Genomic DNA, 24,111 nt, shown 5'->3' on the forward strand with positions numbered 1-24,111 from the left:
CCGGGAGGATCCCGCGTGCTGCGGAGCGGCTGGGCCCGTGGGCCATGGCTGCTGGGCCTGCGCGTCCGGAGCCTGTGCTCCGCAACGGAGAGGCCGCAACGGAGGGAGGCCCGCATACCACAAAAAAAAAAAAAAAGAAAAAACTCAATCCAGCTACCTATGACTGTCGTGTGACCTCTCTGACTGATCCTTAAAATATCTGACTGATCGTACCTATTCCAAAAGGCTGAGAGGATGATGAATAAAACAATGGTTTAGAGGTGTTTTGTGTTCCTTAGAAGAGAAGCATTACAGGCAAATACATGACAATCTCCATATATGTTAGCATCCATAAGCATATAAATAACCTTTATAAAAGGCAGTGTTGCTCAAAAAGATTTTAAATCTTGAATTTTTGTACAGGTATTTTTATGTGTTACAAAAAGGATTTACTCTGTTGTCTGCAAGTATGTCAACTAACCCTGATTTTCAGAACTGCAGATTTCACCACATCAACATACTAAGAACACACAACTATTAGGGGAAAAAAACATACCTGCAAAGTCTATCTTGTAGCTGAATTTGGAAGTAGTAAAAGAAATGGAGCCACAAGGGTTTGTTTTGAAGCTTTTTTCGATATCTTCACTGCTAACTGAACACTGAATGTTGGTATCCGGCTTTAAGACAAACCAGAAAGTTCATTTACCAGCTGTTCACAGGAATGGCTTGGCCACAAAGGCAGTAATGGGGGACAGAGACAGAGAGTGGAGGGACAGAGGAAACTTACTAATCACCTGTTCTAGTTCCCAACACACGGAGAGAATCACAGCTAAGACAGCATATGGGAAATAGCTTAAGGATTTCCAGCAAAGAAACTTCAATAACTGGTTATAAGGACTTTTTCCAAAGTATTACAGTGTTCCCAAATTATTGCCAAAATTACACATCTTAAGTGGCTCAAATCCAATCTTCTTTAAGTAGCCTTGTAAGCAAAAAAAAAAAAAAACTCCACCAGCTCTTGAGTGTATATGGGCTCAGGTCTCAGCTTAACCGTTAACGAGCTGCGGGACTCAAGGCCAATTTCAGTAACATTTCTGAGTTGCACTGTCTTTGGCTGTAAGACAGAGTGCTGGCATCTGCTTTCGGCTTGCTGTGAGGCTGGAGGAGAAGGCCTCTCTACACCCCCTAACCTAACACCAGGAGCACAGAGCTTGAGTGTATATGGGCTCAGGTCTCAGCTTAACCGTTAACGAGCTGCGGGACTCAAGCTGGAGGAGAAGGCCATTTCTGAGTTGCACTGTCTTTGGCTGTAAGACAGAGTGCTGGCATCTGCTTTCGGCTTGCTGTGAGGCTGGAGGAGAAGGCCTCTCTACACCCCCTAACCTAACACCAGGAGCACAGAGGCGTTTAAGACCGGCTTGGTCGCTTCCCCTTCCCTTTGTCCACCAAACCAGGCCTGGCCTTGCTCACACGTGCCGAGACCACGTACCCCTCAGTCACGCTTGCACTCTGGACACACAGAAGACACACACCGTTTCTTCTAAGTAAACACTGTGAAAACCTGGGGAAAGGAAAAGGACCAGAAGAACTTCTGATTTTTCTTTTTGTTCCGCCCTCTGACTTCCCTGAGGTTGGATTTCTTTCGGGTGCCGCCCGGACCCCCTTTTCACACCTGCACAACGGCGCTCGGTGAGTCTAAACCCCCGCCTGCTCCGCCCGAGGGGCGCTACCTGAAACATGTGCCACTTCCCGCACTCCGCCAGGTAATACCAGCCCCACTGCGTGTCCGACGTGTCCATCTCATCCGTCTCGCTGTTTGCAGTCTTGGATAAGAATTCTTCTGCTCTGCGGAACATCTCCTGAAGTGCCGGGAAGAGGGAGAGGAAGAAATCGTTCTCTTAATAACCAGTGTGCTTTTCACATATCATTTTTCTTCTCACAAAGAGCTGTATTCCAACAGTGATGTTGACAAACAGCATTCTATCTCGCATACGGGCTCTGAAAGTAAACATTTTAAAATGTTTAATTATCACATCTGCACATCTTTCTTGGACAAGGGCCACAACATTCCAGTTTTTTAGCAGCAACTGCTACAGAAATGATTTGGGTGTTTTGGGTTAATTGCTTATAAGAAAAATTCCATAGTGGACTGTTTAGAAAGAAAAAGGAAAGATTCAGTTTGGGATTATGAAATAAACCACAAATTTAATTTTTCGTTTAAACTGTCCACGATCTGATTAAAAAATCTGGTCTTTATTTTTTTAAATGTTGAATATCCTCACACTTAACAAATAAGACAAACAATCAGACACTTAGGTGGCTATATCAATGTCCACGCAACCGCTAAAGTAAGCTGTATCAACACCTATAAGCACTCCAGATTCTCAGTTTAATGCCAAGAAATTTCTGTCTTATCAAATGTTCACGTATTTGGTTAAAAGGATCCACTATCACAACTAGTTAAGACCAAATACAACTGATTTTTGTTTTAAATATTCGTAGTTCGGGACTCCCTGGCGGCCCAGGGGTTAGGACTCGGCGTTTTCACTGCCGGGGCCTGGGTTCAATCCCTCGTTGGGGAACTAAGATCCTGCAAGCCGCTCAGCGCGGCCAAATAAATAAAGTATTCACATTTCATTCAGTGGCACAGAAAGATGTTTATAACATATAGCGTTGAGTACAAAGAATGTTACGATAAATAGAAATAGTATGATCGATTTTAATAAAAAATACATCTATAGTTACCCACATGAATGTTTGTGTATGTGTCTGTATGCGTGGGTATATGCATGTGTACATACACACAGAAAAAGTCTGGATGGATACATAAACATTTATCATAGTTTTTCCTGAATATTAGGATAATAATAATAGTAATCCTTATAGGGCTCTTACTATGTGCCAGGTGCTGTCCTTAGTGCTGCACAAATAATAAGTCATTTGGGCCTCACAACAACCGTTTAAGATACGTACCATTAATACCTCAAGTTTATAAATGAGGAGGTCACACAACGGGGAAGCCAGGATTCAAACCCAGGCAGTCTGGATCCAGGGTCTGTCCATGTAAGCACCAGAGAATACTACCTTATACTTCCTTATCAATGACCTTATAATCTTGCCTATATTATGTACACGTTATTTTTGAAAAGTTTTAAACATTCTTGGGTGGAGACTGTGACGAAGAAGAGGTCGTCAGAAAAGGGGCGAAGAAGTGAGTCAAAGAAGAGTCAACTTAATCTGGAATGTGGCTTTCTGTCCTCATTCTTTAAGGGTTTTTAAATTATTAATTTAAATTTGCACAGCGAATACATGAAAATCTCTCCTTGCAAAACACCAGAACATTTAAGATAAAGCTCAAGACTCTTTTTTGACTATCACTTCCATTCCTGGTACCTCTCACCTTCCTTCGCCAGGGTTAATCAATACTGTTTGCTTACTGTGCAACTTTCAGACTTTGCTCTCTCTCTCTGCGTGTGTGTGTGTATGTGTTTCAGCATATACACACATATAAACTTATATGATTTCTGCTGATTTGTTAAAAATTTGATTTCCTATATCTCTGTTTTTTTTTTTTAACAAAGAATATGTACTAGGGTAATCTGGAAAAGATTTGCTTTAAATTTCATTGTTTAAAGTGTACAGAAGTGGTGTAACCTGGGATAAGCTTCCACGGCCTTGTTAAGGCCACAGCTTCCTCCTCACAGAACCTAGATGAAAGGCTCCTTCCTCCCGGGGCTGCTGGGAGGAGTGATGCTCGGTACTGCAGTGAAGTAGCAGGCACAGTACCTGAGCTTCAGGGAATGGGGCTTGTTATTTTCTCATTCACGTTTGGAAACTCTCTCCAAGGGATGCTTTGTGATTATGTTCAGGATTTTTCCTTCATGTTTTAAAGTGGATTGGCCACTAAGAAATGAAAACCAGAACACCTTAGGAGCAAGAGCTGCAGACTTGGGGCGCACTATTTACCTTATCTATTTTAACCCAATAAAAAAGGCAATGATTTAAAATTTAAGATCAGTTGTGTAGGTTAACTATTCACAGCACCTGCTCTTCCTTCTAGTACTTATTGTTCACATTATTTGCTCATTTTATTCTGAGAGGCAAAGAAAGCGAGAGTGACTTAAATTTAGTTTTTCTTCTGAAAATAACCAGAAAAATTTGGAAGGATGGGATTCAAGGAAATAGTTAAGATAAATTTGTGGCTTACGAGTTCCATCTAGGAGAAAAGGGAATGGGGAATAGGAAACCCCCTTCACACAGCACACGAGCAACATGTGTGCTTTGCTACGTCACACTGTTCCCAAGACCACACCGTGAGCCAGGTTACAAGTGGACGTGTTTCACAGAAGTCCTTTCAGAGCGTCCTGTCATAAGCAGCTCTCGCGGGGGGAGGTGGGCAGGACAGACTCATCTCACAGTCATCCCTATGCGGAGAGGGCAGCACCACAGACAGCTCCCACTGCCCTGAAGGGCTTCAAATTTTGTAAAATTCCTTGTCAGTTTACACTAATTTTTTCCTCTACAACCCAAAGCACAGGAGAAGTCGTTCTCCAATTAACTTTAGGGAAAAAAACCGAAGCAGAGAAGATACAATTATGTTGTCTAGAATCATGGAGCTGGCAGTTCAAAGAAGAGTCTAGAAACACCCGAGGCCTCCGGACCGTCAGCTCTTCCCTAAGCTGTCGGCCCCCTGCCTCATTTTCCTACATGGACAGCTGTTCCTTCTCTCCTCTGGGGCCAAAGCTGAACGTGACTGCTTTGCTTCACAGATGCTCTGGCTTTCTTTCCAAAGACTCAGACTCCGTTCATAAGACTGACTCTTATGGTTTTCTACAAGTTCATCCTCCAAAGGAATGGCTATTCTGTATAATTAGGCTCAAAGAGTTAAGTCAAGCTTCAACGAATAACTTTAAAATACTGTAAGCAGAGTAGTAATGGATCTAGGATAGAATACATCTACAGGCAACAAAAGGAGTGTGCGCCAGTTGTCCACCAGGGAAAAGGCAGTGAATCACTGTTAGTGGAATGAATGAGATCAGCCACAACACCATAATCTGCCTTGCTTTTCCGGTTTTTAATTGGCAGACGATGATACTTCCTGCACTTCAGGCTGAGAAGGACAAAGAAGCTAGTATAAATTGGAAAAGCGTTTTGTAAATTTTCCAGTGCAACGGGTATGCCGGTGGAACCTGTCTACGATGCTAGCTACTCCAACCAGAATATTTATGGAGCCTGGGAGCCATGAATCTGGATCATCAAGTTGCAAGGCCGGGTGGAAGATGGGCTTAAAATCAAAATCCTGGTCTATGGGAGAAAAATAATGCCACCTTCCAGATTGGTTCAAACCTTTCTGATGAGTTTGTTAAAATAAACAAAATATAATTTATTTTGTTATGATAAACATAACACCTTGAGGAAATCACAGCTGGTAATGAAAACTTCCTTGTCTCTTACAGGAAGAAGGTCCAAAACTGTATACTGGAAGCTTACAAACAGGGTGGAACTTTTGGAATGACCGAGTAAGGAGAGCAGTGGGCCCCTCCCCAGCAAAACTGCATTTTAACTGGTGGACATTATTTAAAAGAGCAACAACATTTAACGTCTCTGGAAATTGTCTTAAGATCATCTAGCAAATAGAGAAATATTTATTCAAGAAAATCTACCAAATCTCCAGAACAGGCAAGAGTCTGGCATTTGGGCCAAGATCTGGTCCACCACTCCCCACCCCACCCGTTCAGGGCTGCAGACGGGAAGACAGGGGCTCCCTTTCCCTCCAGCTCCCAGTCTGGGCCTATTTCACCCTGGAAGGGTCAGGCTGCCCACAAGTGCAGAAGGTCTACTCCGGGCAGGCAACACAGAAGACCGACCTCCTTTCCTCTATCGGGTCCCCACTCCTGTGGTGGGAGCTCCAGTCCAGGCCCAGCCGGCTGTGAATACTGGGCCCTGATTGCTTCCACCCAGGTACAGGGTGGTTTCTAGGGTAGTGGTTTCATGGCAGGAGGGCTAAGTCAAGTAGACCAGGGGCTGCCACCACCCCTCCCACCCAGGGTGTCACTCTGGGAAGAGTGGGCTCCCAACTCCAGCTCCAGTGACACAGGGGTTCTACTGCAGGAGGAAAAGCACATCCTAAGGACAAAGAGATCCATGACGCTGCCTGAGGGGACTGATTCTACATGTAACGGAGTATGGAGAACCTCACATCTAAAAGCATTATCGAAAAAAATGGAAATCTTTGACGAAAAACCATTAAGGAGAGGCCCGGAGCTCTGCTACAAGCAGAATGGCACAGTAGGCAGAAATTTAATATAGAGAACCAGGGACAGCCAAGAAAGCCCTCCTGGGACTACAGTCAATGGTGGGAGTCGGGAAGGCTATGCACAAGCTCTAGGCTGTACCTACCCAGGAGCGGTCAGAGCAGGTCATGGGGCGGACATGACAGCATTCCCAAGGCTGCACACAGATCCATCAACACAGGGGGGTAGCCTCACTGGCACAAGAGGGTTAAACATAACCTCTGATCAAACACTGAGTGAACTATCCTTTCTCCACTGAGTCTTACTTTTAGAGAAAATCAGTTGTCTGTTTGTTTGTGGGCCTATTTCTGGACCCTCTCCTGTTCTAATAAACATTTTCTCTATCTTGATACCAATACTACACTGTAGTGTTAGCACTCCAAATTTATTCTTCTTTTTCAGAACTGCTTTGGTTAGTCTAGATCTTTTCAATTTTGATTGGGATTGCATAGTGACCTATCTGGAAGAATTGGCATCTCAACAATATTGAGTATTCCAACCCATGAATGAGGTACATCTCTTGACTTATTTAGGTCTTATTTAACCATTTCAATGTCTTATAGTTTTCAGTGTACAGTCCTGCATATCACTTATGCAAGATTCATGACTAAGTATTTCATATGTTTGATACTATTGCAAATGGAATTGCATTTTAAATTTCAATTTCTGATTGAATGTTGCTAGTACATAGTGATACACTGATTTTTGGATGTGGTTCCTGTATCCAGCAACCTTACTAAACTCACTTATTAGTTCTAGGAGATTTCTGGACATTCCATCAGATTTTCTATAGGCATTAGATAGCTAGCTAGCTAGCTTTACTTCTTTCTTCTAGCATACAGATGCCTGTTATTTCTTTTTCATGCCTTATTGCACTGGTTGTAATCACCAGTACAATGCTGAATAAAGAACAGGCGTTATTTCCTTGTTCCTGATCTTAGTGGGGAAGCATTTGGCCTTTGACTACTAAGTTTGATATTAGGTACTGGTATTTTGCTGATGCCCCTTGTGTCAGGGGTCCCCAAGACTACTCTCTAGTTCATAACAGAAGAACTCACAGGACTCAGAAATTGTTCTACTCATGGTTACAGTTTATTACAGTAAAAGTATACAAAGTGAAATAAACACAGGGGGAAAAGTAGGTGGGATGAAGTCCAGAGGAAACCATGTACAAGCTTCCAAGCGGCCCCTCCCAGTGGAGTCACACAGGACACACTTAATTCTCCCAGCAACCATGTGTGACAAGTGCAAAGTGTTGCCAATCAGGGGTGTTCACCTGAGCCTAGGTGTCCAGGGTTTTCATTGGGAGTTGGTCATGTAAACCTATAGCGCCTGTGTGAATGACCTCAGCTGCTGAAGTTCCAGATCTCCAGAGGGAAGGAACTCACCATAAATCACACTGCTAGTATAAACTTTCTGGACAGACTGGTGGAGCATGGCTGAAGTTCTCAGGCATGCAGATACACTCATGAGACAAACCATTCCAGGAGTTCAGTTCTCTGGAGCTAGGCAAAGGACAGTCATGGAAACAGGCCTTTCTTGAGAATGTGCAAGGTTTGCGCAATCCAGGCCTGCTGAGTTAACCTTTTCTGCACACCCCGCATCAGGCTGAACAAGTTCTTTTCTTGTCCAAGGTTGCTGAGGGTCCGTATCAGGAATAGATACTGGATTTTGTCAAATGCTTTTTCTGCGTGCATTGAAATAATCACACAGTTTTTCATTTTTAGTTTGCTTATACAATGAGTTACACTGATGCTGTTCAAATATTAAACAAACCTTGTATTTGGGGGATAAACATCATTTGATAATATGATGCATTAACCTTCTTATATACTGTTAGGTTTGATTTGCAAAAATTGTTTAGAATTTTTGCATCTATGTTCATTAGGGATATTGGTCTGTAGTTGTCTTACAATGTCTTTGACTGGTTTTGGAATTAGGGTAGTGCCAGTTTCATAGAGTGAGTTGTGAAGTATTACCTTCGTTTCTACATTCTGAAAGTAGGTAGGATTAGTAGGTAGAAATAAGCAAGGATGTAGAAGACTTGAACATCATCAACCATCATTTCAGTGCTTTGCACTCTAAACTTTCTTTGCTCCTGCTTGAGCTTAACTTGCTCTTCTCTCACTTCTTAAGGAGGAAGCTGTGGTCATTGATTTGTGACATTTCTTTTTTGATAGAAGCATCAGTATAGCTATAAATTTCCTTCTAAGAACTGTTGTAGCAGCATACCACAAATTTGATATGCTTTCATTGTTCTATTTTCCCTTTTTATTTCTTTGATCAATGGGTTATTTTAGAGCATGCTATTTATTTACCAGTACTCGAGGATTTTACAGATCTTTCTTTTATTGAATTCTAATTTAATTCCATTTTAATCAGACAGTGTACTTTATAAGGCCTGAATTCTTTTAAATGTATTGGGACTCCTTTTATGGCCCAGAATATGGTCTATCTTGTTAAATGTTCTCTGTGTAGTTGAAAAAAATGTGTACTCAGCTGTTGCTAGTGTGCTGGTCTATAAATATTAATTAGGTCAAGTTGGTTGATGATGTTCAAGTCTTCTACATCCTTGCTTATTTCTACCTACCAATTCTATCAATTATTCAGAGAGGAGGATTAAAATCTCCAACTATAATGGGATTTGCCTATTTCTCCTTACAGCTCTATTAGTTTTGTTTCACGTGTCTTGACACTCTATTATTAGGTGTATAAATGTTTAGGATTGTTACTGATTAACGGACCTCTTTATCATTAGGAAATGACATTCTTTATCACTAATAATATCATCTCTGAAACCTACTTTAATATTAACATTCCACGCAAGCTTTCTCTCTAGCGTTAGCACTACATATCTCTATTTCTCCTACTTGTGTCTTTTTTAAAAATAATTTATTTACTTTATTTTTTATTTATTTATTTTTGGCTGTGTTGGGTCTTCATTGTCCCACTCAGGCTTCCTCTGGTCGTGGGGAGCAGAGGCTGCTCTTCGTTGCGGTGCGCGGGCTTCTCATTGTGGTGGCTTCTCTTGTTGCGGAGCACGGGCTCGAGGCGCGCAGGCTTCAGTAGTTGTGGCACGCGGGCTTAGTAGTTGTGGAGCACGGCCTCTAGAGCGCAGGCTCAGTAGTTGTGGCGCACGGGCTTAGTTGCTCCGCGGCACGTGGCATCTTCCCGGACCAGGGCTCGAACCCGTGTCCCCTGCATTGGCAGGCGGATTCTTAACCACTGAGCCACCAGGGAAGTCCCTCTGCTTGTGTCTTTACATTCAATGTGTGTTTCTTGTAGACAACTTAGAGTTGGGTCCTGCTTTCTAATCCAATCTGACAATCTGCCTTCTAATTGGGGTGTTTAGAGCATTTATTTTGGTATGATGATTGATATGGTTAGGTTTAAGTTTATCATCTTGCTTTGTCCCATCTGTTCTTTGTTCCCCTTATCATGTACCTTCTTTTCAGGGTTCCACTTTATCTCCTTTGGTGGCTTATAACTCTTTGTGTGTCTACACACACAGTTTATCTCTTCACTTTCCATGCATGCCAAAATCCACTCTAATTTAGCTTTTCTAGCTTCTGGGCTAATATATCCCACCACCGTCTCTCTCTCTCTCTCTCTCTCTCTCACACACACACACACACACACACACACACACACACACACAAAAGGAGGCACATGCTAGGATCTCCAATGAGCTTCAAGTTACCAAATCCTATGCACTTTTATCAGACCTTGTCTTATTTGACCTCTCAGTAACATTTCACAGTTTACCCACTGTCCTGCATTACTTTTTTCTTGGTTTCCATTAAATCACTCTCTCCAGATCATCTTAGATTTCTGGCCACAAACTCTCAAATCTCTGCAACTTTACTTCGGTTCAGTCTATAACTTGTAGGTTACTGGGGCTCAGTCTTAGCCCTTTTTTGTCTTTCTCAGAATCTTTAAAACATGGTCCTCAAGAATTAGGAAGTAATTCAAAGGCATTTTTCACAGAAAAAAAGTAATGAAAGAAATTTGATCACATACAGTTTGCAAAGCTGAAATATAAGATTAATTACAATTTTCACAAAAATTCTTCTATTTTCATAGCATCTCAATGTGTTCAGTCTGTGTTACTGAGTTCATATCAGCTAGTGTTCAGCAAATACAATGGTGTAAAACCAAATAAATTTTCACATAATCTTCTAACAGAGCCCCAAGTCTATTTGCTTTGTTAATAAGGATAGAGAAGGGACCAAGACTAAAGGGGCATTACCCAGCTAGAACAGGTAAAATTGTCTGAATATTGCTGAGAAGCTGTCAATCCAAATTTAATGCCCAACTTAACTGTTGTAACAAAAAAAAATAAACAAACTACTGACAAAATTTCTTTATTAAATGACTCTGTCGGAGGTCACATCTTATCAATGGCACATGACATAGAAAAGCAATTATTATCACTTGAGCGCTTCAACATGTTTAGTTTTAAAACTGAACAAACTACCTGAGCAAAAATACAAATCCGTTCTTGCAGTACACGTAGTATGTAACGGGGTAGAAATACTCGACAACTTTTTGTCCTGCTTGTGGGTGGAAGCTCACGGTACAAGGGAAGTCAGTTTTCATTCAGGCGATGATATTTCTGTGAGGTGTGACACGGCTGAGAAAGGTGCAATCCATTCAAAACTGACAGAGCATGAGCTATACGAATAGCAAGGAAAGGTGCGGCTGGGTTCCTAAAAGATGCTTTAAACATCTGGGACAGAAAGAAGGCACCAGCGTGCCTCCTGATTGTAACCGAGTGTGGAAGGAAACAGTGAAAACTGAATACCAGCAAATCTCGCCAACTCAGAGTATGTGCTCTCAGATGCTGAGGAAGCAACGGCAGCGTGTGAAAGACTACTCTTCCCGCCTAAGTTTACTAGCTGTCAAGGACAGAAGTGCTGACAAGAGTTTCTGAAAGGAGGGATGAGATAAAAACGTTTCTTCGTGATGCTAATAATACCAATGGTCGTTCTTGATTTCCAGAGGCCTACTGAAGTAGATGCTGAAATACAGTCCGCATCATAAATAACTGGAACCTATCATTTCAAGGCCAAAATACCCCAAATTTTAATGCTGAGAGTAAGATACCAGATTTCTCAGAGTCAGCAAACTATGCTGCAAATGGCTCAAGTGCTAGGCTGTGATTTCTTCCCAGAATCTGATGGTTCTCTTTACTCATCAGAGAGTGAGACTGACTTTACTATTGTGGCTGTATAAAGAACACAGCCAACGTTACAAGAAAACATGAGGAGATATTTTCCGGAGACTGAAGTAGTCCCAGAATCCATTCGCTCCCTGCTTCCAAACATTCCGGCTGCTTGAAACATCCACCCCTACAGTTATTTAATATTATAAGTGTCTCAATTTGGCAACTGACAAAGCACTAGGAATAGCCCCAGAAGCCCCATAATTGCTCCGTCTGTGTTCTATCTTGGTATTCCAAGACATCTAACAGGGCCAGCAAACACTAGCTGTGAATCTTGACAATCTATAATTACAGCATGGGATTTCCTATTTTAATAGAAATACAGGGTAAAATTTTCAAGTGTCTGGGTCTAACCTACATCTCAAGCTACCTATCAAGTTAGATACTTTGTAAGAGGCTGCAAAAATGTCATCTATTTAACAATAAAAACATTATTCATTTTTAAAATACGTAATATAAAATTAAAATAAACAATAAAATATTGTTTAAAATTGGTGATCTGCATGGGTGCTGAAAATTTGAGAAACACTGTCCTAGGGATCTCACTTGCTCCCAAGATTTTAAAAGCCTTCTGTCTATACAGGCTGAGGCCGTAAGCGGCCATTTCCAGCCCAGCCTTCCCCTCCGAGCTCCACTCACTTATCCAGCTGCCCCTTGACTTTCTACCTGAATATGCCTCACAGGCACGTTAAACCTATCACAGGCCCCAAACCAAACTCCTGGTCCCCTCCACATCGCCCCCTTTCCCAGTCTCCCCATCTCAGTGAGAGTGGCCCTTCTTCCCGGCGGCCTGTGCCAGGAACCCAGCCTCCATCACTCAAAGCGCAGCCTGGGTTGATCCACTCCTCTCTCTCCCCCGCTCAGACCAAGTCCCCTTCACCCGCACCCTAGACTACACTGTAGGTTCCTAAGTGTCTTCGAACAGACCTTCGGATGCTCCCTGTGTAAGTTTTTAATCGCTGCTGGAACAAATTACCACCAACTTAGTGGCTTAAAGGGACACAGTTTCTTATCTTACGGTTCTGCTGAAGTCTGACGTGGGACTCACTGGACTAAAATCAACTAGTGATTCCTGTCTGGAGGCTGTTGTCGGCGGGCGGGGGGGGGGGGGGCGGGGGCGGGGGCAGGAATCTATTTCCTTGGCTTTTCCTGCTTCTAGAAGCTTATCACCTTCTTGCTTTGTGGTCCCCTTCATCTCCAAAGCCAGCAACCTTGTATATCTTTGTTTTTTTTAATTAATTTTTATTGGAGTAGAGTTGCTTTACAATGTTGTGTTAGTTTCTATTGTACAGCAAAGTGAATCAGCTGTATGTATACACATAACCCCTCTTTTTTTGGATTTCCTTCCCATTTAGGTCACCACAGAGCACCGAGAAGAGTTCCCTGTGCTCTACAGTAGGTTCTCACTAGTTATCTATTTTATACATGGCATCAACAGTGTATATATGTCAACCCAATCTCCCAATTCCCCCCTGCCCTTGGTATCTTTGATTATCCTCCCATCCTCACATCGACTCACTTCTGTCTGCATCTTCTATGGATACTTTTAAGGACCCAGCCTGGATAATCCAAGATACTCTCCCTGTCAGTAGTTGGCTGATCAGCAGTCTTAACTCCCCTTTGCTCTGGGACCGAACACACTCCCAGTTCCCGGTGACGCGGACACGGTTATCTGTGGCTGGCCATCATCTGCCTCGTACACTCTCTAATAAATAACTTGTGTTCCACACAGCAGCCAGAATGATCTTTTTCAAAACGCAAGTATGTTCATGCCACTTCCTGTGTAAAACACTTCGATGGCCCCCATTCCTCCAAGGATAAAGTTCAAATCCTAAACATGTGCCACAAAGCCACACATGGCTTGTTCCTACCTACCTGCTGGCCCTAACTCCTGGTTCACCGCATTCCAGCCACACATGGCTTCTCTCACAAGCTCCTTTCTGCCTCGGGGCCTTTGCTCAGGCTGTCGCGGCTGTCTGACAGGCCTCCTCCCCTCCCACCCAGCCCTTACCTGCCTAACTCTTGCTCAACCCTTCAGATCTCTGTAGAAGTAAATTTCGCTGGGCGGCCTGACCTGATCTCCAAGTCCAGCACTAGCTCCTCCTACTACATGTCGTCATCGTCATCGTCCCTTTTCTTTCAGAGCTTCTACTACAATTGGAGCTCAATGTTACTGTGTAATTATCGGCTTAAGGTCGCCACCCTGCACAGACAGCAAACCGGTGTGGGCTGGGCCTGTTCTGTTCTGCTCACCACTGTAAACCCTGGGATTTAGAGCTGACTGGCTTATAGTAGGTGCTCAATAAATACATGAGAGCCCTCAGGCATTGTTTCCAAAGCAGGTCTAACTCTTAGAGGGGAGCTGCATGAGCCAAAGACCTCGGCCTCCTGCCTGAGCAGCCGGCCAGGCAGGTCACAATGGGCAAACTGCCTCACCCCATCCCTCAGGCCTCCACCACAAACACGTGCCTCCAGCCTGCTTCCCAAACTCTGTTTTGTCCCGATACCAAAAACTACTAGACTCATCCCTCAGCCCTGTGCAGCATCTGCCATGCCAACCCTGGGAAGGCCACAGTATTTCTCTCCTCCTGCTCGTGGGCTGCATCACTAGAAAAGTTCCAAACGCCCAGGAGTTGGTGTCACAGAAACGTCAAGGTTTCCTGCAGTTCGAGAACCCTTCCTTTAGCTCTGAGTCCCTGTGATTCTCTCACAGGGTCTTTTCTACTCACTTTAAAGCCTAGATCCTAAGTTGGACTGGGAAGAGTATCTGTTCTGGAGCCAGAAAGTTCTGGGTTTAGAACCTGGCTGTCCTCATTCAGAAAGTGCACCCAACTTTGAGCCTTAGTCTCATCGCTAAAGAGAGAACAAAAATTTATAAATCCCCACCTCAGAGGTACTGGATGACCCCATACTCTATTTTAGACGGCCCCCAGCCACCAAACACTGGCACGCCACACTCCTCTGTCAGCTCAGCTAAACCCACTGCTAGAACGATTACAAAGAATGCCAAGAAGATAAAGCTGTCAGTTATGAACCTGTGAGTGTACGCTGACCCTAAGAACACATCTTCATAGACACTACATTCTCTAGAACTTTCACTGCCAGAACACATCCTACCTCTGTCCCCCTCCAGCCCGAAGGTACGTCTATAGAAATATACTGCCTCCTCAGACAGGATGTCCCACAGACGCCAGCTGCTATCCTTGCAGCACCCCACCCTCATCCTCTCGCGATGTCCTCACCGAGACGACCACAGGACATGCGCTTTGTCCACGTCACTCCTCCATCCAAGCTGTAGTGGCCATTCTCTCTCTCACTTCCGTGGCCTTTGGCCATGTTGCTTCCTCTGCCCTTCCCACAAGACCACTTCTGGGACTCGGACACCTAGCTCAAGTGTGACTTGCTTCAACAAACCTTCCCAGGCCCCCAGATGCCCTCTGGTAACACCGTTCCCACTCAAACTGTATCTCCAAGGCCCTGGAGGGCGGGCTCTGACTTGGTCCAGGTTTGCCCTGCCCCTCCCTAGTGCCTGGAATGGTGTTTTTCAGACAATAGATGTTTATTCAGTGTTTGTTGACTGACTGCGTGAAATAATGACTCAGTGACTGAGGGAGGCGGATTTAGACATACTGACTTTGAACTCCCGGAGGGACAACCAGCAGAGCTGTCCATCACGCAGTTCAGAAAGGGGGTCAGGACTAAAGATGTACATTTGGCAGGCAGAGTCACTAAAGGGCTATCTGAAGCCTTGGGGCTCACCAAAACAGGATGTGCCGAGAGAAGAAAAAGGTTAAGGGGGGACATTCAGGGGCAGAAGGAGGCAGTGCAGCTCACACAAGACCATGATCCAAGGATGAAACCTAGAAAGGAGAAGAAATCCAAAGGAATACAGTCCCAGGCAATCAAAAAAAGAGAGTTTTGAGAAACACCTCCAGTGGCATTACTGTTGCAAAATGACGGAAGAGAGTGAGGTGTGCAGGTGGCCGCTGTGCGTGGTGATTCGAAAACTCTCGGTGACCCCCTGGCAAGTCAGGTGCTGGGGCAGAGGCGGGGCTAGGGGGGCTGAGGTCTGAGTACGAAGGACAAAAAGTATAAGACTATTCTCTCAAGAGGCTGGACAGAGGAAAGAGAGAATCAGAGTGCCAAGGGAGCGTGGAAGCAGCTGTGAATATCAAATAACAGAGAAAATGGAGGCTCAGCGGGTAAAGCGCTGGACCGATTTACAAACGTTATCACTGCCCCGACCGAGCGGCAGGGTGGTGGCAGAGAGGTGCTAAACGACTCTGTGGCTCACCCACCTGCGAGACCTTGGGGAAGTCACTTCCTTCTCCCTTAGCTAACTCATTAGACTGTGCTAATCATATGAACTAATAAGCGAAAAGGAATTTTGAAGAGTTTATCACGCTTTACAAAGTAAGGTCCTACCACCGCAACAGATGATTTGTTATCGTAACAAATGTTTGTCATTTTTCATTTTCTGTCATCAGAGAGAAACTGAAACTCCCTCCTATGTAATGCTGATACTGACTCCGTTTCCTGTGAAGAGGGGGAAGACAGCGGCAAAGAGACAGAAAAAGGCGGGGCACAGTCAGGGTACACAGAGTCCAGGCAGTGATGGCATCCCCTCCAACTCCTTCCTACAGATCTGCCATTTTTCTACACTGGGGGACATTAGTCCAGGGCCACCTCGCCCCGGGTGGGTGGAGAACTGCCAGGATCTCACACCAGAACTGAGTGCCTGCTGCCCTGTCAACCTGCTTCTGCCTTGGCAGGGACCTCAAGGAGCCTGGTCGGTGAAAGGCTTGAACAGAATCATCACTGACCTCATGACTGTCTTGAAAAATAAAATAAAGTGGTGTACTGAGATAAAGTTTATTTATAGCTCCTTGGTTATCTTGTTTTGGTTCCCCCGCCCAAGAAAATGTTCCAAGTTCAATGGTGATTTTCCATACTCAAAGCATGTCATGGAGACTTTCCACGCAGAAGGGGCGGCTGCTTCTGAGCATTATCATGGACAGAGTCAGTGTAGTATTTCCTCACAACACTTGCGAGCGGAATACAGTATCACACAGAAGGCGTATTTGCAAGAGGAGATAAATTTGCAGATCACAGGTGGCATATCAAAGTCATGGAAGCTACTAAAAAAATACAGGGAGAAACTAGCAGAAGTCTTCAGTTAAAGCAGTTCTCTATGGCCTTCCTCCACAAAGCAGAACTTATTGTATCAGTCAATGGAAAGAAATGGTAAACAGTAATTTAAATTGGTGGGTAATACAAAAGTCATCTGTATTTATCTTTAGGATACACTGTGGGTTCTTTTTTCATCTTTCCAATTGTGTTTGGCTTAGAGAAACATTAAAATTAATTTTCATTCCACGAGCACAGCTGGACAGACTATTCAGATGCCTCTTCTATTCAAAGAAACTAACAAATTACAAGAGGAAATCCATATGCAGAATGTTCACTGTTCTTTTACAAAACGAAATTGTCCTTATTGACAACATTCATACGCTCTGAGGAAGAAAAACAGTATCGCTAAGAAAACACAGGAGCATTAAGATCTATGAGAGCAGCGTGATAACGGTCAAAAGGAGAATGTGGGCTTGTAGGGGAAGGTTCACCACTATTAACAAAACTCAGTCTGCTCTACTGAAATCAAGCAAAATCATTAGGGAGATTTCAGAGAAAACCAAGCCTTCCTTCCAAAGAAGTGAGAAAATGCTGTAACAAACCAAATATATGAGATACTCATGAATGCCTTTATAATCCTCACAAACACATGAGTGATCCAATAGCCAGTTCTGATGTGTATGTGATGGAGGAGGAAGAATGAACAATGCGAGCAAAGGACTCTTTCTAGTATTGATGCAATCACTTTGTTAATTCAATGGATATTTACTGAGTGCCTACTATATGTCAGGCTCTGTTCCCTAGTCTGAGGATACCGCAGTAAACAAAACAGACAAAAATCTCTGCCCATATGGAGCTTCTAACATGGTGAAGGATTTAAGACATGTGACTTTGGGCAAGACATGTACTTGGATGACTAAAGGGTATGTTATGGAGAAACCAGGAAGGTGAAGGACTGCCAATAAAAGCTGAATACAACACAAACACACATATACACACATATAATAATAGAAAATGAAACTTACTGATGACAGATAGTGAAACTGAATATATAAGCAGAGAGCATATTCTCACAATTTGAAATTATTTTTGCTAAAATCAAAACCCAGCAATTACTTTCCTCTGATGTGGCCTTAAAGGAGCGTATGTTTGAACCAAAAAAAAAAAAAAAAAAAAAAAAAAAAAGGGGGTGGGGAGTCTTAGATGATGATCATCGCTATTCGATGGCCTAGGATGTAATCATGATACGCAACCAAAAAAATCCAGACCAACAGACTAGTTTCTACAGGGTAAAAACGTAAAAACAGAAGCAAATTTACTGACGAACTCTCTAACTTATCTGGAAATATATGCCAGGAATGGAAAAAATAAGAAGTAATGATTACAGCAAAGGAGTTACTGCAAATATGGAAACAGGGTTATTAAACTAAATTTAGGAAGTTATCTCAGCACGTGGGGTAGTTGCACATATTTAGGCCAACAATTTGCTGATACGTGATTCTGCCACTTTTCCAGTCAACTCAAAGGCGTAAATAGTGTCTATTTGCCGTGTAACTAGGCGATTTCACCTCTAACAGGAGATTAATGGAATACTCTTGGCAAGCGGATTCCACTCTTTGAAGGCTGCATATTAAATAAATGAATGTACAAAAGCAAGGTAAACAAAAATGCACGCAGACACAATGCAAATACCGGAGGGAGACACAAGACTTGCAGTGGAAAAGCTCCAGGTCATCAGTTTCTGTCCACTGGAAAAAAAAAATCTAAGAACCTCACCATTTAGAGGCTTAGAACACCCGTTTTCCATGGCTGTCCACCAGGAAGTTGGAAAAGGAGCCCTGGCGGTTCCCCTTAGGCCCATTTCAGGACACGGAGGGCGAGTCCCCTCGCTTTGGACGGGGATGGGGGTGGGGTTGGCAGGTACACCAGAGCCTAAGTCAGTCACAGGTCCGAAGCCCAGGAACTCCAGCCAGAAAGCAAAACGCCAAGTTTACAAAGACGGTGGAGGGACGGGGGCGGAGAAACCACAGCGAGTCCAATCACTGGGACGGGACAGCCTCACGGCGCTGGGGACCCACCGAGCCGTCTCCATTGCTCGCAAGGTGGCTGCCCGAGCCGCCGGGGCCGGGGCCTTCGCGCCCCCGGAACTCAACAGCCGGTCGGCGCGGCCTGGGGGGGTGGGGGGCGGGGGTGTGGGTGGCGTAGTTCCCGGGAACCCCTCCCGCCCTCTCCCATCAACCCCGCCCACCGGTCCGCCCCGTCCCGCCCGGCTACTCACCGGATTCGCTTCCCACATAACGGTGGCGAAATCGAGCGGAGAGAGCCTGGCGGAAGGGGCTGGCCGCGGGGCCGGTATGCTGGGTTTTTCCCGAGGGCCCGGGGAGCGAAAGGACGGAGAGGCAACCTCCACGCAAGCCTCCCCGTCATAAGCCGGCGTCTTCGGACCCTCTCGAACCTCCCGACTTCCGGCCGAAGCCGGCCAACCAGCGCCAGCCCCGCCCCTCCCCGCCCCCGCTCGCCCCCGCCCCTGCCTCTCCCTTCCGGCCTCGGCGCGGAGTGGGCGGGGCCTGCGAGGGTCTGGGTCGTAATGCGGTTGTTAAAGGGCTACCAGTCCAACCACCCTCCAGGGCTGCGTCCCTTCTACAAAGTCCCCTCCAGGTGATCCTCAAGCCTCGATATTTATTGATGACCTCCTATATTTATTGATCACCGTATAGGGAGTGTAGTGGCCAAGAGGCAGACAGGCCTGGAAATTAATAGCCTGTGGGACAAGCTTCCGACTCGGTTTCCTCGTGCTCAGAATGGAGGTGATGATAACTGTTATCTAAGCGTGTAGTGTGATCATTGAAGGCACCTAGCATGGTGTTTGGTATACAGTAAGTGCTCAAGGAGTGACGGTTATTTGCCAGACACTGACACTGTGCTAGGCTCTGCAATGAGCAAGAGTGACCCATATGCAGTCCTCATGGAGCTTAGAGTCTAGAGAAAAAAGTAAGAAGTAATTTAGATAAAATTAAAAGGTGCAGGATGGTCTACAGGTAGTATGGCAAGTACAGGGTTCTTTGAGAGGGTGCCTACCTAGGACAGGGTGTCTGCCCCCACCCCCAACCAAGAAGTTTAAGCCAAAACTTCAAGGATGCCCTCCTATTGAAGTTACCTGAGCTACAAGAGGGGAAGAATCTTCCAGGCAAAGTAGTACCATCTACCCATAGGAAATGAAAAAGGAACAGTTTAAGCTCCTTCTGAATTTTTCTATGTCTCCACACATTAAAATTTTTTTACCTGATCAAAGAATACCTACAGATTTTTTCACCTACTATGATATAGATATCCTTCATTCCAATATGTAGAGTAATTCTATTTCAAAGTAGTGGGGGAAAAAAGGATTATTCGAGAAGTGATACTGGGGCAACTGGTTTAGCATTTGGCAAAAATTAAAGAGGAAAGAAAAAAAAAAGGTAAAGTGAAGATCCCTATCCCAATCCATTTACCAGAATAAATAAGAGAGTGCAAATTTACACACTATTCTTTTTTTTTTAAGATTTATTTTTAATTAATTTATTTATTTTTGGCTGTGTTGGGTCTTAGTTGCTCACACACTATTCTTGAGTCTAGTTTGGCAATGTGTATCAAAATTTGAAATTTCCATAATCTTTTATTAAACAATTCCGTTTCTAGGAACTAATTTCAAGGAGGTAGACAAATGTACACAATAATCTGTACAAGAATGTTTATTGCTGTATTTTTTGGAATAATAAAAAATTGAAAACTACTTAACTATCACAGTGGATTATTTCAAGTGTATATGTGTGTAACATGCGTACAAGCTATGAAATGCTATGTGTATGTATCTTGCATCCTACCACGCTGAAAATGTCTTATTAGTTTTAATAGCTTGTCAGCCAATCTCTCTGCAGTTTCTATGTTAACAATCACATCACCTACAAATAATGCAGTTTTCACTCTTTGTATTGCATTGGCCAATATTTCAGAAAATTTTTGAAGAATACAGGACAAGGTAATGAGCGTTCAGTTTTTAGTTAGGTATGGCAAACGTTTGCCTCTGGTTGGTGCTAGATTTTTTTTTTTTTTTTTTTTTTTTGGCTGCGTTGCGTCTTTGTTGCTGTGCGGGTTTTCTCTTGTTGCGGTGAGCCGGGGCTACTCTTCATTGCACGGGCTTCTCATTGCTGTGGCTTCTCTTCTTGCAGAGCACGGGCTCTAGGCATGAGGGCTTCAGTAGTTGTGGCCACTAGGACTCAGTAGTTGTGGCTCGTGGGCTCTAGAGCGCAGGCTCAGTAGTTGTGGTGCACGGGCTTAGTTGCTCTGCGGCATGTGGGATCTTCCCAGACCAGGGCTTGAACCCGTGTCCCCTGCATTGGCAGGCGGATTCTTAACCATTGCGCCACCAGGGAAGCTCCTAGATATTCTTTAAATACACTATCGTCTTTAAAGAAATTTCTTTCTATTCCTAGTTCACTATAAGGTTTTAATTGGGAAAGGATGTTAAATTTATCAACTGTCTCTTGAGCTCTATCACTATATTCCTTTTTTATTCTGATTCATTAATATAATGAACTATACTAGTAGGTTTTCTAATTTTCAACCCATCCTTACCTTCTTGAAATAAACTCTTAGTCACATATTCATTATTCTTTGAAAAAACTGCTGCATTCAATTTGTTAATCTTTTATTTAGGAATAAAATTTATTTATAAGTCATGAAATTGATCCATTGTTATTGGTGGGTTTTGGTGATTGTCTTTAAGTTTTGCAAAGTGAACAGTAGCAATTTAAATAATTTAGGAACTAGCTCTTCTTCGACGGTGGAGTGGATTTTTACAAAGCAAGTTTAATTGGAAAGATTAGGATGAAGTCCTTAACTTTTTGGGGGGTTGGAGCTATACTTCATTTCCTTGAAGCCTTGGGGTTGCCTGGGCTGGTGGTCAGAGAGGGAGATGGAGAGAACACAACTGACGTGGCTATATCTCAGGTGGATATGTTTTTAAAATATACTGCCATATCCCTAATATGAAGAGAACACATTTCATAAACTGAAAAGAGCTGTGAAGAGTCTGGTGATTATCTTAATTCTTATTATTCTGGATTTATGACCACTGTTAGAGAGCAAGTGTGGGAAGGGACCTTAGATCCTTTAGTCCAGGGGTCACAAACAGAGCTAATGAGCTTTAGCCCACAAAGTATTTTAAAAGTTTTGATTAAGTGCCCACCATTTTAAAACTGGGAAATTTCACATTAAATAATGTGTTTCTCCAGCTTCCCTTACACACCATCCTCCTGTGCCAACGACTGGTCATACTGACCCCTTTGGACTGGGCACGGGTTCTTAGCTTTACCTGAGTTACCAGACCTGTATCTCTTTTCCTCGTTTAAATTACCTTCCTGGGCCCCTTAGGTATTTGGGTTCATAACTGATGATAATCCACCTCTTATTTTGCTGAGGAAGTGGAATGGATCTGGGACTTTCTAGAATGTTCTCATAGGAAACAATGTTATGCACTTTCCCATAACTTTTTCCAGGGAGGGTTCAGACATGGGGCTCAGCCTCTCATGGTCTTCCAAGAGAGGACTCTCTGTGACACGGTCTGGAGCTGGGACAGCTTCCCTCTGCATCATCGTTCTGGGCTAAGTGCCACAGCTGTAGAAACTATGCCTCCTGACCATGGTCACTCGTTTTCTCAGGAAAGCCAGACAAATAGAAGACATTTTCCTTTATCTTTCATGTGTCCTATGTGTGTTCTGGGTGGTGATATGCCCAGGGGTCCTGAGGGATGGCAGCCTCCCTCGCACCTGGTTGAGCTGATTAGATCTTAGAATGCTAGGAGAGCAGGGAGGAATTGCCCAAGGGGAAAGGAGAGGGGGAGGGGGAAAGGAGCAGAGGAGACCTATCTTATGTCTGGAAAGCAAGAAAATAATCAGATGGCGAAAACAGGCAGATGAAGGAACAGAATGGCGAGGTCAATTTGTGGCCGGGGGAGGAATCAACCTCCCCTAAGACAACAGAAAGAGAAAAAAGAACCAAGTAACTGGTGAGATGCACGATATAGTATTATCTATTATTTAAATGTTATTTTCATAATTGTTTTTATTTTTAACGGCCACATAGACAGCCAGAAATGGAGGGGGCTGGCTAGGAATGTATATGGGGGACAGGCTGTTTTTGACAGAAAGGGGGAAGCAGGAGACGGGAAGAGGCACAGGGAGAGATGAGGGGCCGCAAGAGGGTCCAGGAGTGAGGGAGAAAAAGCTGCATTTGTGCCCATGGGCCCTGAATATAAAGACCCAGCCTCAGTCTGAAAAAGAGCCAACAGTGAGGCAGCGCCAGAATCAGCCCTGCTGCTGGAGTCTGACAGTTAACAACTCCAGCAGGAATTAAGAGGTGAAATAAGCAGATGAAACATTTGCTGAAGCCGAGATAAGCATCCCTGGGAAGGAATATTTTTTCAAAAAATCAGAATGAATCCTGTAAATCTTCCTAATTAGGAAACAGGACAAGGAATTAAATTCAACTGAAAAAAAAAATGAAGTGCTAAATAATTCACTCACACTGATCGGAAAGGCTCTCTTGCAAATACCACTGATGATTAGTTTTTGCTGCTGGGGGTGGGGGTGGGGGGTGGATCAGTGACGGACATCAACATGCAGCTCACAGCAGCAGTCAAAAGCAGCAGCTGAGATGTGTGGCCATCCTAATTAGAGGATGGAGAATTCTGAAAAGGCTCTTGGGCTGTGACATTCCTGGCTGGTGCTTTCCTTCCAGGAATGCCACTTTAGGGTTTTGGTCATGGCATTGTCAAAAAGGACTTAATAGGAATGATCTGGAAAGAGAGAACAGAAACGACTTAGCGTGTGAGAAGCTTCACAGTGAGAAGCAGAAAGCAGGAAAGCACGTCAATAAGATATCATTTTTAAAATTAGGAGAGAGGGAGGCAAGTACAAGCCTTGAGTGGTGGAAAGGGCGGCTGGAGGGTGTCCCGCCTGCACTTGGGTCACTGCAGACATGGGGACTTTCGCCAGTTCCTAAGAATCACATCCAGGGAGGTCAGGAAACCACAGCGGATTATCTAATATGAGTTGCTCTTCAGTTCTTCATTCAGCAAATATTTAGCTAGCTCCCTCAATGTTCCAGGCACTGTCCCTAGCTTCCTAGGCTATATCAGTGAACGAAATAGAGGAAAATCCCTACCCCTGTGGAATTTACGTGCTGGGGAAGGTGAGGTGGGGCAGGCTTGGGGCTTGGATGTGGCGGGGGGGTGGACACAGATAACGTGGTGTAATAAATAAGCACATTGTAGAGTATGCTGTAAGGTGATAAGAGCTATAGAAAACACATAGATACGGGTAAGGGGTGTTGAGAGTATCCAAGATGGTCCTCATTGAGAAGCTGAGATCTGAGGAAGTAAAGGAGCAAGCTGAGTGATATCTGGGCAAAGAGGATTCCATGCAGAGGGAACAGCTGGTCAGAGTT

The 24,111-nt window shown here is 44.0% G+C and overlaps 1 protein-coding gene across 6 annotated transcripts in view; it reads right to left on the bottom strand.

The window, feature by feature from the left end:
- Positions 1 to 19,082, bottom strand: part of PARP11 (poly(ADP-ribose) polymerase family member 11) — a 48,858-nt gene extending 29,776 nt beyond the window's left edge. For 5 of the 6 annotated variants that reach the window (XR_003680240.2, XR_003680239.2, XM_028490919.1 and 2 more), the window contains exons 1-3: positions 18,905 to 19,082; positions 1,710 to 1,838; positions 536 to 656 (exon numbers count right to left, since the gene is read on the bottom strand). Coding sequence is in view for 3 of the 6 variants with exons in the window: in XM_028490919.1 (XP_028346720.1) it covers positions 536 to 656; positions 1,710 to 1,838; positions 18,905 to 18,922 (268 nt within the window). In the remaining 3 variants the exon portion in view is untranslated. Of the gene's footprint in view, positions 1 to 535; positions 657 to 1,709; positions 1,839 to 18,904 lie in introns of those variants that run through there. The other variant, XM_028490920.2, reaches the window with a different exon arrangement.
- Positions 19,083 to 24,111: the final 5,029 nt, after the last annotated feature.

Source organism: Physeter macrocephalus, chromosome 6 (genome assembly GCF_002837175.3).
Source record: "Physeter macrocephalus isolate SW-GA chromosome 6, ASM283717v5, whole genome shotgun sequence".
NCBI classification, from domain to species: Eukaryota; Metazoa; Chordata; class Mammalia; order Artiodactyla; family Physeteridae; genus Physeter; species Physeter macrocephalus.